The 14,432-nt window shown below is 40.9% G+C and overlaps 2 protein-coding genes across 2 annotated transcripts in view; both read right to left on the reverse strand.

Annotated features, from left to right (window-relative positions):
• LOC145440245 (uncharacterized) overlaps positions 1 to 14,432 on the reverse strand; it is a 156,574-nt gene that overhangs the window by 57,900 nt on the left and 84,242 nt on the right. The window lies entirely within an intron of this gene.
• Positions 6,170 to 13,311, reverse strand: LOC145441687 (slit homolog 3 protein-like). The gene is made up of 12 exons (XM_080319612.1): positions 13,301 to 13,311; positions 13,082 to 13,219; positions 12,271 to 12,381; positions 11,478 to 11,624; positions 10,825 to 10,993; positions 10,651 to 10,755; positions 10,015 to 10,170; positions 9,633 to 9,813; positions 8,750 to 8,968; positions 8,253 to 8,372; positions 8,009 to 8,146; positions 6,170 to 7,592 (listed from the first exon to the last, which is right to left on the reverse strand). The coding sequence occupies exons 1-12, from the start codon at positions 13,309 to 13,311 to the stop codon at positions 7,228 to 7,230; spliced, it is 1,860 nt and encodes a 619-aa protein (XP_080175738.1). The 3' UTR covers positions 6,170 to 7,227.

Genomic DNA, 14,432 nt, shown 5'->3' on the forward strand with positions numbered 1-14,432 from the left:
AAACGGCTTTTATGGTATTCATTGTGGGCATTTGAGGTGTACTCTGGCACTTTGATTGACCTTACACTAAATATGATGACCTGCCAATAAATTCTAGTTAGCAAACTCAAGTGTTCAAGATACATTTAAAAAACGAGTAATGAATGCATTATTCGCAAATTGCAATTTCATTTGTTGCAATGACATTCTCAAAGCTAATTTCATTTCATGTGCCGCGCATCAAGTATCTCAAAACACAACAGTTAATTTCAATTTTGCAAATGATACAGTCCTCATAGTCATACACGATAATATTGTACCGGTATCGCGGTATGCAACGATAACGATATACAACTTTACCGAAATGTTACATTCCCTCATTGATTCCAGTCCAGGGATATCCAGGAGTTTCTAGATATCCCTGATTGATTCCATTTCAAGAACAGCTATACACACAATAGATACGGTTGACGACGATAATCTACAAAGTTTTCTTTGTAAGCGCGAGCAAGCTCGCCGCCGCAACCTGCTGAAGACTGTTTGCTCTTATCGGTGAAACTCGAATATAGACACTGGGTTGTTTACGTCCTACGTTCTTTGTTATGAAAATACGTGACGACCAGCTGAGAGAAAAATCAATGAAGCGAATAAGGTCAGTGTTAGTATGGCTCACGCGATGACAGAGTTTATGATTTCAAATTATAGAATGGGTGGGCGATATCTCTATAGTCTATGAGATATTCGATCGACGTGATATTTTCTCAATTCAATAAAGCCTGGTGGTCATATCGATGACTAATCTGATTTCAATCGATTTGTGAATTTGTCGAACGTGTCGAATGGACTGAGTATTGGGCATGGGCATATGGGCAATGAAATAGAGATAAAACCGTTCAAATCAATTCAATTTATTGCTAAAAACTTTATCATTTCAATACCACACAAGACTGCGATACAATGAAAAATATGAAGGTGTCAAAGCGACTTGGAGTAGTATTTGAAATCAGATACCCACCTGGGCTTAGGCGATATGAGGAGGAGGGATACACACTGAATGAAAAGTAAACGAAGATAATATGAAGGGTCAAGCGACAAGATGAGGTGGTATGTGACGGAGGGCGAGATCGATTGAGTGGACCTGTTACAAACTTGCGGTCCGACCAGAAGTCATTCAGTAGAAATTACTTGTATTTCGACTTGAATGTGGTCAGTGGTCAGTGGTCATGCTCGAATACTGTCGAATAGCCGACGAGATACTATTTTAAACTTAAGTTCACAGTTGTCATGACTCGAGTCGAGTCACGATATTTCTTTGACTCGAGTCGTTCTATTATTAATAGAAAATGACTCGACTCGACTTGAGTTAATTTGTGCATTGACTTGACATGTACTCGAGGCATTGCGTGTGACCCAGGCAAGTCATACGACTCGATACATTATATATTAGGCCTACCTATTGATTCAATTCTTGTGTATAAGGATCAAAACTCGAGAAATAGTCGCATAAACGGTATATTTTATCTGTTTGAATAAACATAAGCATGTTAAGAGGGCGAAAATGAGTATGAATGCGAGACATTCGATACCACCCGAGAGTATAACATAAATGAGTTGAGCCCGTCTTGAACTCAATAATGAACAGTGAATTCTAGCTCTGACTTGGACTCGGAATCGAATCTTCACACTATGACTCGGACTCGATCCGTTTCTCCTTAACTTGAACTCGGACTTGACTCGGAAGAGAAGCGAAAATGACTCGACTTGACTCGAGTCAAAACTATAGAAGCACCATTGACTTGTGACTCTGAATCTTTTGACGTGGTTACGACCCTGCTTAAGGTCGGGCATATTTGATAGAGCGATGATTTTCCAAGTCGACCACAGTGCTTCTCAACCAGACGCTCTTTCGCGACTAACGCTTAAACCACTGCTCCTGGGCGCCAGTTCTCATGTTGTCAGTGCGTTACGCAGTTGTCAATTCGCGCGTAGCGTGAATATTTTCCCGAATTCATGATGGTATTCGGTCATTGATATTGGCAATTGCATATAAGCGTACTACAGTATGATTTTTTGCCGACAGCAATATATGGAGACCAGAGTTGGATTAATTGTAATTTGTATTTGAGCTGAATGTAATTATTACATTTTTTCATGTAATTGTAATTGAAGCATTTCTATTTTGTGTAATTGTAATTGTAATTGTAATTGTACTTTGATCAAAATTTTGCTCAATTACAATCTCAATTACATTTTCATGGAAACCTGACAATCACAACATAAAATAATCATTTGATCAATCATGTATTCGTCGCACCAGTGAAAATCCGATACGAGCCAGGATGACGACGAGGGGCTTTAAGGCTCTAGTGAACAGTCACCACATGTAATAATTAGCCTATTTACATCGGTGTTCTATGCGTGCTGCGTTATAACTAGATAATTCAGTCACGCTAAACTGTTTCCCATACTTCAGTAGCAACAGAAAACTTTGTGAATTATAATATAGGCTAAACCAGTGGTTCTCAAACTGAAGGCGTGCCCCCTTGGGCGGCGTGAAAGCATTTCAACGGGGCGCGACGCGACTGAAATCTTTTCCGCGCTTGGCCCGATTAACCTCCGTTTTATGGTTATTGCTCGGTGTATAGTCTGAAATTCGTATTGGAGCGAATTCTCTCATCAACAGTCATAACCTTCCATACCATCAAACTATATGTAAGGATCGCTAACTTTCTTGTTTCATTGTGTGCTATGACAATAAGGGGACACGAAATATTCACTGTCATACAGGGGGGCGTGTCTAAAAAAGTTAGAGAACCAGTGGGCTAAACTAAATCTTAATATTTCAAAAATGGATGAACAGCAAACAAACTCTTCTGAAAACTGTGCTGAACCATTTCCAGACCACGGTCAAACTTTTTTTAATCTCTGACCAGTACCGAGTTTCCAACCAAGGCTTCATCAAACTTGATCACGCATTTGTAGAGATGTTATCCCAATCTTACCTCCAATCTTGGCCAAATTTACAGGGGCCAGAAACTTTTCGCACCCTAATGTTCATCAAATGCAATCTAACAGTTTCCGAGCAAGTGAAAATGTAAATGCGAACCAAAATATTGTAATTCTTAGTTATCAGGAGGTTCTCTCCTTTTGTATTTATTTTAATTTTACGCACCTTATCGGTATCATCCTTATCGCTGACGCCTTACCAATTACATTTCATTATCCTGCATCTGCTCTGAGTAGCCTAATCGTTTGGTTACATTTCATTGACTGTCCTGTAGCCTATTCACTGTTAGTCGCACAAACCTTTGGTTCTTAACAGTCGCTTGAAACATTTTTCTGTGCTTGTAGTTTTCAGTATTCATGATTAGGAATAGTTCGAATACGTTGGAGTTTTTTCAATTAACCGATTGGCACCGGCTGCAGATTTCGAAAAATTTTACTTCAATTTTCAAAATCGAAAAACTGTACCTTAATGGGATTCGAGTACGGTAAACAAGGTAGCGTTCGAATCAGAACTTCAACGCGGATCCGATTGCGCCACTCAAATCATTTCGAGCTCTGTGTCTGGATACGTATATCGAGAGCAAGCCGAGAAAACGTTGGTTGGAAACAGAAATGCTAAATTGCGGGTCTTATGAACCTTAGTATAGGTATCCGATGACGATAGAGTCCTATGTATTGTATAGACACAGTATTTATCGTTCTAGAGAGCCCTGAGTCGACCCTCCACGTCTAGCAGGCGATAATTTCTAATCAAAACAATACCGACCGTTTTAGTCAACTCGCGGCAGGCCGCCGAGAGAGTGAGTCATGGTGCGCGTATGGTAACTAGGGCTGGGCAAAATCGAGTATCTGAGTGATTCGATTCTGAATCACGTATTATGCTTCGAGTCGAGTCGAGTATTCGAGTATCACTCATTATGACGTCACAACAAAATGTAATATGTCAAAGTTCAAATACGTACCTTTTGTGCCACCACAAAGAATATAATGCCTGTTATCCATCACATTCAGGATACCTTGGTACTGCCGTAACTTTGTACGATATGTTTCGTATACTGCGATACTGCCAATCAAGGTTTCAAGGCTTCAACAGTGGAAAATAGTATCGAAACCATTATTCTCGCTGATAAAATAACTTTCAGTAGCGACGAGCGTATAATTTCAGTACTCGAAAAAATCGTCTTTTGCTACTCGACTCGAATCATTAAAATAATTACTCGATTCAGATTCGAGTACTCGAATCATTGTGCCCAGCCCTAATGGTAACTTCGAAGGCTTATAATTGAAACTGTTGTAGAACCTAAAGCAGTAATTTTAGTATTCCTAGACGTATATTATACAGTCCTTACCACAATGATATACTGCAAATGCTTATCATTACTGCAACGTAAAGTTTATGACGTTATTTGGTAGCACTTCCTTCAAATATATACACACCTCTTGCAAGTAATGCACACCGAGTAATATTGCAGTTATTACCATATATACATCACTAATAACTGTTGTCTGATGTAGATATAAGCCTATGGGCATGTACTCTTCACAAAAACAATCTAAGAATGTCTATTACCAATTGAATTCAGGACATATCACTTTATGTTACGGATATTCGTCCCTGCGTTTGACACTACCGTGGTAGGCTGCAGGAATTCTCTTCGCGATTTTCAGAAGCGACCTTGGGGTGGCTTAGGCAAACTGATGTTGTTTATTTTGGCCTTGAAGGTGGATATTGGCTAGTTCTATTGAAAGAGACAATCCGCGAATGCCTATCATTACTACAACGTAAGATATATATCGTTATACGACAGCTCTTTGTATATCCAGATGCACACTTTTGCGTAGATTTATGCGCTGAGTAATATTGTATTTATTACGAATTATACTTGACTATTAGCCATTATTTAGAAACGTATAAGAAACAACTATTCACAGACACAATCTATGAAGGACGTGAAGGTATATCACTATTAGAACTCGATATATATCCCCTTATGTGACCAGTAATCATCCCTCTGCTTGAAGCTGGTACGGTAGGCTGCGAGAATTTGTTCCCGATTTTCAAATGCAACCTTGAGCGGTGCAGACATAACTAGTATACTATGTTTGTTTTAGCAAGAAAAACAGAAGCTGACAAGCGCTATTCATAGAAACAAACTACAACAGGCTATGATGAATAAAACCAAATATACGACGGTTTACATGACGGGTATATCGGGAACGCGCGTGAGCGCAAAATGATGCGGTCGGCGGATATTTTTGTCACGCGGCCTATCACATAGATTTTGAACACGTTATATGTAACTAATATCAGATATGAAGATATGTGTGGACTTGTATCGACACTAGCTTTTCATAGAAAGAAACAACTATGCTCTAAGACGGCCAGAACGAAACATACAGCAAGTTATGTGAGAGTGGTCAATGACGCGCGCGTTGCCGAAACAGTGTATTTTGCAACATATTTATCTAAGGTCTTTGGTATCCGATTTCGATGTCTTAGATATAATATATATCAAATATTATGGTATCAATTGCACAAACAATATCTATCGGCAGAAATAAACAGCAACGACCTAGTACGATCAGAACGGGATATATAGCGGTTCTATTGCAGTACGCTTCCCTCGTACCGGCAATGGGTAAAAATACCCACGCCGGCGCCAAACGGTTAATGAGACACTTGATGGCCTAAACCGGTAGCATACGTGTCGCACATCTGAACAAAATATTGTTACGTATCTTCATTTCCTTTTTGTGTAAGAATTTCCTGTAGGTTTGTGCGGATGAAATTTTGTTTGCAAAAAAAAGTGTGGATGGTGCTCAAAAAGGTTGTAAAGCTTTCACATGTTACGATGCTGCAAATAGGTTTTGGTTGGTTCACATGCTAATCTCGAACTTCGCTTCACAAGATATGTAAAAGTTTTGATTTTGAGATTTCAAATGAATGGATTCGTATCCCTCCTTCACTGCACACGCCACATTCATTCGGGATATAGTGTACTACACGCTTTGGAGGTTCATTCCGTATCAATTGTTGTAAATATAATAAAATTACAAAACAACGAGAACTTCGCCGTTACCCATTTTCGAAGGCTGCGCGACCCACATTTCGCTCGCAACCCGGAGGGGTTAAGATCAACTGATATACCCGTATCCACCATACTGCCTGAATTTAACAGGTAAATTCTTTCGACAATGTGTCATTTATTATCACGTAACTTTTATGATAAAAATATACAAAGTCACCGAGAAATACTTCAGAAATGAATAATGCTTATAAAAATTTGCTGAATTCAATGAAGTACTAAAAAAATAAGAACGAAAATAAACACTATGACAAGTGTCAAGAGGGTTACGGACAACAAAAATACAATATAATATTGTTGACATTAAAAGATCCAAATATAAATAATACAAGTGATACTTCGTTAGGCCTAAATTATACGAGTGAAAATTGAAAGAAGATGGAGAAATAAGCGGAAACGCTTCGTAATAAATGGCCTACTTTGCATCGTAGAATGAGGCGAGGGAAGACTCACAGACTAACTCTGCGATCAATCCGTTCAAACTAATACGTTGAATGTATTAGTTTCAATTCAAACTGTCGCTGGTGAGAGAAAAAGAAATTCCCGCTGAAGCCACTACGTAACAGACACACTATTGTTTGCTGTGATACACAACAACTCCACGTTGATGATCTACATTGCGCTGATGCAAATCTAGTAAAATGGCACTTGATTACGGACAACGCATACGGACACGCTATAACAGACATTCTGATAAAAAATCGCGACCACACTCATATATCGACCTGCATGAACTTTTTAAATATAAGATTCAGCAAGTGTCATTCCGTGCCGTCTCGTACACACTATGGTATGATATTTGAAGGAGAAATCGTATACAGAGTACAACGTCGTCATCTAATGTCGATGAGGCTCAACTGAGTTTTGATTGATCAGTTTGCGATCAAGAAGCAAGCAATAACTCCTTGGTACTCAGTATTCCAAATAAAACGAACCAGAAACAGTACTCCAAAGAGTAGAAGTACTTCGTTATCGACCGACTCTGCATATACACGCGTTCAGTCTGACAACAAGGCGTTGGATTCCGTCGTGACAACTGCATTTATGCACATAGTACACACGTCATGGCGATGCTGCGAGTCCTTCGCGGCTTTCCACGGCCACGAACAGTTCGTTCGATTCGTCACCTATCGAGGTGCGACTGCTTCGCCACGTATCAGCACGTTTGGCAACCGCAGTTCTTAACCTTGGTGACTTGCTGCTTGATGACCGACCCGTCCTCGCATTGCAGAGCCACGCTCTTCTTTCTCTGACGCAAGGGGGCACAGCACTCCCTCGAAGACGGTTGGGTGAGAGAGTGAATTAGAGCCGTCCTTCCCGGATCGCGCGTTCTGCGCCGGCGCTGACTGGAGCGTCCGCTTCTTCTGGACAGACAGGACGAACCGTCGCATACGACGTTGGTGATTTTCTTGCTGCTCTTGCACACCATCGTTTCGGCGGAGCCCGGCACGGCCGGCGTGGGCCTTGGGACGGTGATCTGTACGTATTGACGGACTCTTGTGCCGCTGCATCTTCTCACACCTGTGACAAGGTTTAAAAGGAATTATGTGAACTTGTTTTTGTTGTGTTCATGGTGTTTTTCGACGACTATGGTCTTTTACACCAGGCCTATGTATATATTCTATATTTTGATTCTGTATCTGCCGACTTGTATAGCACGGTCGACTTCTAGGCTTTTATAAGACACCGCTTACGCGGATCAGATATCGAGGAGGAGCCTAGATAAACCTCCAATATTTCGGCAGAATTCTGGAGTCGACCTCGGTCGGACTCGAACCCGCAACCTATTGGTGTTGCAGTTGTGGATAATATCACTAAGCATGGGCTTCAACATCGCTGCCTAAATTTCCTACCCGTGATGCGGACATTTGCCACTGATCAAAACCTATTTGCGAAGCTAGTTAGCAGCTCAAAGTACCGGATATACCATCACTCACGTTTTTCACAATGTCTTCCTTGGTAGCCGAGCTTACAATTACACGTGTAACCGGTCGACGTGATCGCACATTCCCCATGCTGTCCGCAACTGACTCCCGAGCAATAATCACGAATGTCACAATACTGCCCGCCGTATCCTAGAAAAGAAATGAAATATAAAATGCGATTTTAACAATCTCGCATATTACACATTCTCAACAGATTCTTCAAAGTATATCGATTACGTTAAATTACATGTTATACCTGCATCACATTCGCAGACGTATGTGCTAGCGTCGTCTCCCGTGACAACGCACATTCCATGTTCGCAGAGATGACCGGAGCAAGCGGTAGGTTGCGAGTCTTCAATATCGCAGCCTCGGCCTAAGCGAAACAATATTGACAAGACTAAATAAATCTGTGGTAACGGCGCAGGGCGTCTATTTATGGATAATAATGACCGAGTAGAATTATAATTGAATGAAGTTTTAAAAAGTAGGCGTGATTTTCCGAGGAAATTAAACTTTGTTCAAGTGGAAGAAGAAAATCGAAAGGCCGAAAAGTACATTGGTAAATAGCGTGCTTTGTTTATGTTAGAAGTCCATAACAATTTGCGAATTAGTGACCGCATCTTCGTGACTAAAACGGGAGAACTAATTTGCAAACGGTAGTACACTTGTGCAATTGATATAATTGATGAACGGAAAACCAGTTCTACGAACTATTGAAAATGCAGCATACGCTTACTATGTAACACTTACCGTCGTATCCTTCGTGGCACTTGCAGTAAGTTCCGTGAGTGCCGTTTGTGATGCAGTTTCCGAATTTGCATGTGGCGTCGTTACATACCCACGGCCCCGATAATCTCTGACAGCCCGGTTTGACCCCGGTCTCTTCTTCGAACAGGTTCGAATACGAACCTTGGCTGGCGGTGAAAAAGTCGACTTGCCGTTCGTTGAACAGGACATTACGCACGCATCCTGAAATGCGATATTAGATCATACGTTGTGTACTGAACCAAGGATTACTTAGCATTATTGCTATTCAAGTAGAAGCAATGCCATAAATTGCCGCTCAATTACAAGTGGGCAGTAGAAAGGCTAGGTCTGAAAGATACTCAGGTGTTCAGTTTCAAAAGGTACATTTGGTCACGGGTCGCATACTTTTAACAGTTAAGCGGCAGAGGCTACATTAGATATGGCAAGATGTATCTTCGCGACATACGCTAAACAACTAATGACGCTACAGATATGTGCAATTTTCGAAAATATATTCAGTTACCGTGATAACGGCGCTGCCTAAAATTGCAACTTCCACTAGTAATTGAGTAAAACTTCACAACATTACCTCGTACTTCTACTAGAATAGCACTACCGACTACATGTACAATCTTTGCATTAACGGCGTCAATACTCCTCAAAATAGGAAAAAAGACATCACATACAGCAGCGGTCCATCAACCCTCCACAACAGCCTTCTTGGTGGACTGCTACACATGTGATTATTCTACTGAGGCCGACCAAAAAGAATGGGATATATATATTGTTACTAATTTGCAACCCGCCACTATGCAGTAGCAAAAAGAGCATTCATTTGGATAACAGCATAAGCACACAAAATTTTAAACTCATCAATGCAACTCACCTATAAAGCTAGTAGCGTTTCTGATCTGCCATGCTTTTCTCGCGCCAAGCCACATGTCCCTCGGTAATCCGCCCACGTATACCGGCGATACCATATTGACCGTTTTGGTGCTTTCCGTTTGATAGTCTCGGGAATCGTCGATCCTCATTGTGACGCCGTGCATGCCCATTGTTATTTGAATCTGCAAGAATTGAGACGATGAAATGTCTAGATCGCGTAAATATTCTAGTCGCAAATACAACGCCTGCTGACCTAAAATTTTCAAAGTAGAATATCACACTGAATCAGTACCGGTGGGATTCATGTACCAATATCGCATTCATTCATACCTTGAGCTTACAAATGCAATGCTTTGTAGAAATTGAATGCACTACCAACTAACCGTGTGGAATTCCTCGTCGTTTATAATCTCCTCCGAGTAAATGGCTCGACTTATTCCGTCATAGTTGAATCGAACGTGGCCAGAAAATAATTCGATCACTGCATGCCTGCTACCATCGTCACCCAGCTCGCCGGCGTAAAATATAACTCCGTTTGGCTGTTGAAAGAATAATATAAAGATAACAGAAAAGTAAGTAAGAATCTATCATGCCAGTAGGCCTGAAATTCACTGCTTTTCAAAATTTGCAGTCGGTATATTTGTCAGTATATTTCGGTCCAGTGGCGATCGGGACACATGAAGACCTTATGTGGCCTCAAAACAGTAGTCTGGGACAGTCTTTGAGAATTCGCTGTCAATGAATGGAAATCTGCTGAAGCATGACAGCGACCAATAAAAGACGGCTTACTGCCATAAATATATTGTCTCAATTTCTTAACTTTATTATGACATCGTCACTACATGAACGTTATTGCCTGGTGGCCATGACAATTTCGTCGGGAAAAATCGTGCAAACGATACAAAAAAGTACATTCCACTCGAAGAAATATGAAAGAAGCAATATAATTTTGATAGTTTTTGCAAAAGATAATGTACTTTGTTGCTGACTATCTCTAATATTACTCACTCAAATATTACCTGATGTGTCGAAATCTCCAAGCTAATCCTCAGCTCTTCCATTCCTGTCAGATCTTCATCAAGTTCCGCGTAGCTGCCGTTGTGCGAGATCGTAATCCCTGCGATCTGTAATAATACCGCGAAGTTGCGTGATAATCATCCGTTTGATAGGAAGACCGCGGTGGGAAGGCTTACCGACTGGCACTTGTCACCAGTGAATCCCGACAAGCACTTGCAAACGAAATCCGACGACCCTCGGGGTTGCACGATGCATTGCGCGTCGTTCTGACAATCGTTGTTGATGCACGGGTCATCTTGCAGAATCACGGCAGAGTTCCCGGTGGTGAACTCACAGAATTCGCCGCTGCAACAGAAAAGCGTTGATTAAGATAATGTATTACGCATCAATGCATTTCACGATTGATATGCGCATGTAACATCGTGTTTATTATATGATGGCGTCATGGCGATATGAAAATATGAAACAAATTCTTGTGGTAGTTGACGGCTTTAACAGGTTTTGATCGTTATACTGAGTACAAGCAAAATCTATACGGTACACTAGAGGTGGTCACTATTTTTAACCTACTTTTCGGATGCATATGTCATCAAAAATGGAAAAAATCCACGCTCCACCATAATTATATTACATTTCCGCACCTGCCGACTATATGAAAGATAGTAGGTCATGCCCAGGCAGGATGAAATGTCATTATGGCGGTAGAATAAACTAGGACGCAAGTGCAGCCAATAAAAATCACCAACCCTTATTCCGAAGCGTATCATGAAACCCCATACTGTGTTATTGCAATTTTAAGAATATTGATAGCGATTATTCGTTCACTTACCGATAACCCACCGGACAGTCGCATCTGTATCCCTCGCTGTTTGATCTGTAAAGGATGCAAGCGGCTCCATTTTCACACTTGTGGTTATCGCACGGATCCCAACGTTCGGAACAGTTCGCACCGCGGAATCCAAACTCGCAATCGCACCTGTAGCCAATACATATATATTCGAGTGGCGTTCAGCGATCGTCAATGGTCATGGTTAGGTTTGGACATAAGGAAATACAGAAGAACTGAAATGACACAGCAGTTTTCACTGAGAACTATATTGTCAAGGAGGAGTATACTGTCGATATTTTCCCCAACGTATCATGACATCCACAGTATGAAGCTATACACACCATATCGGAAATAAGCTATACACACCATATCGGAAATAACATTTCGCTAAAGCCGTGATCAACCCACAGCATTGTCACTGTCCAATGAAGTAGATATGGTCGAAAATATAGCAAATTATCTTTTAGTAGTGTAGAACCGGCATTGCTTTCCTTGTGGTAACAATAGGTATATATTCACTTTCGCAGTTTTGATGAGACCTACTTTTTATATGTCAGATTTTTTCAAGTAGAAAGCAGTAGTAGTAATACTAGGCTCGTGTGTAACTTTTGCTATTGAAATGGCAAATCCCTATTACTATATGTGAAACTGTGCCCAAATCCACTTCTTCAATCCACATACTTCAGTACATTTCCGACCTTTCGTTTTCCACTTCTACTTGTCGACAATCGTTACTTCTATTCGTACTTCAGCATCATCGATGATCACCATCTCTGCGTAAAATGTCACTTACGTGTAGGTGATGTCTTCGTTGGGGTTGAGATGCGGGAAGCATTTTCCGTTGTTGAGACAAGGCTGTCTCTGACAAGGGTCGTCGATTTCGATTTGACAGAAGTCGCCCATCCTGGATGACATATGTGGACAATGTCAGTGGGTGGAATCAGAGGAGTTGGGAGAGGTTGAAGAATACTTGAAAGAGTAAGAGACAGAGAGAAAAAGAGAGATATTTTATTGCTTCGCCAACCGGAACATTAATAACAAACATATTGAGTATGTAAGAAACACTCAAAACAAAAACACATACAAGATACTATATTTGTGTGTATAGATAACTGCGTATAGCTGTACAGGTGCCGACAATATATCCTTAAGATCATGTCAAGCCGGAACCATGGAGATTATAAGCAAATATGCACAGTTTTTGCACACTCGCACTATAGCTAGTTTACTAATTTACTACGACCATTCGTAAATCTTTATTCTAAGGTGGGTTGTAGACAGAAGTGTATTAGTGTACTAGGTGTATTTAGTACATTTCCACCATAGCTTAGTGTGTAATTATAGGTGATCAGGTCTTTCTGGTACTAAATTTTCCTTCCACACCCAGTCTAATACGTGAAAACGAGTGTAGTAGGTTATGTTTACTAAAATCTCACCCTTGCGACATAGATCTCCATAAGGATTGGTGTATACGATGCGACTACACCCATCTGCATTGGTTTGAAAGCGAAATTTGGTATCGAAATGTGGTGTGTGCCTGATCTGCACCCTACTATATGGTGGACTTGGCAGCAACGATTTAGCCTAATTGCATTTGCGCTTACCAGCCTGCAGGGCATCGGCAAGTAAAGCTGTTGATTCCGTCAATGCACGTAGCGTTGGCGGGTCGGCATTGATTCTGCGCGCATTCGTCAATGTTAATTTCACAGTCATAGCCGGTGAATCCCGGGGGGCACGTACACCTGGAAATTTCACAAAAAATTCGTTAACGTCTCAACAAGGTAACGCGTGATTCAATTACTCACGTGTAAGATATTACTCACGTGTAAGACATCTAAGAATGTCTATTACCAATTGAATTCAGGACATATCACTTTATGTTACGGATATTCGTCCCTGCGTTTGACACTACCGTGGTAGGCTGCAGGAATTCTCTTCGCGATTTTCAGAAGCGACCTTGGGGTGGCTTAGGCAAACTGATGTTGTTTATTTTGGCCTTGAAGGTGGATATTGGCTAGTTCTATTGAAAGAGACAATCCGCGAATGCCTATCATTACTACAACGTAAGATATATATCGTTATACGACAGCTCTTTGTATATCCAGATGCACACTTTTGCGTAGATTTATGCGCTGAGTAATATTGTATTTATTACGAATTATACTTGACTATTAGCCATTATTTAGAAACGTATAAGAAACAACTATTCACAGACACAATCTATGAAGGACGTGAAGGTATATCACTATTAGAACTCGATATATATCCCCTTATGTGACCAGTAATCATCCCTCTGCTTGAAGCTGGTACGGTAGGCTGCGAGAATTTGTTCCCGATTTTCAAATGCAACCTTGAGCGGTGCAGACATAACTAGTATACTATGTTTGTTTTAGCAAGAAAAACAGAAGCTGACAAGCGCTATTCATAGAAACAAACTACAACAGGCTATGATGAATAAAACCAAATATACGACGGTTTACATGACGGGTATATCGGGAACGCGCGTGAGCGCAAAATGATGCGGTCGGCGGATATTTTTGTCACGCGGCCTATCACATAGATTTTGAACACGTTATATGTAACTAATATCAGATATGAAGATATGTGTGGACTTGTATCGACACTAGCTTTTCATAGAAAGAAACAACTATGCTCTAAGACGGCCAGAACGAAACATACAGCAAGTTATGTGAGAGTGGTCAATGACGCGCGCGTTGCCGAAACAGTGTATTTTGCAACATATTTATCTAAGGTCTTTGGTATCCGATTTCGATGTCTTAGATATAATATATATCAAATATTATGGTATCAATTGCACAAACAATATCTATCGGCAGAAATAAACAGCAACGACCTAGTACGATCAGAACGGGATATATAGCGGTTCTATTGCAGTACGCTTCCCTCGTACCGGCAATGGGTAAAAATACCCACGCCGGCGCCAAACGGTTAAAG

Source organism: Botryllus schlosseri, chromosome 6, assembly GCF_051294905.1.
Source record: "Botryllus schlosseri isolate E-star chromosome 6, Bs_hap1, whole genome shotgun sequence".
In the NCBI taxonomy this organism is placed as follows: Eukaryota; Metazoa; Chordata; class Ascidiacea; order Stolidobranchia; family Styelidae; genus Botryllus; species Botryllus schlosseri.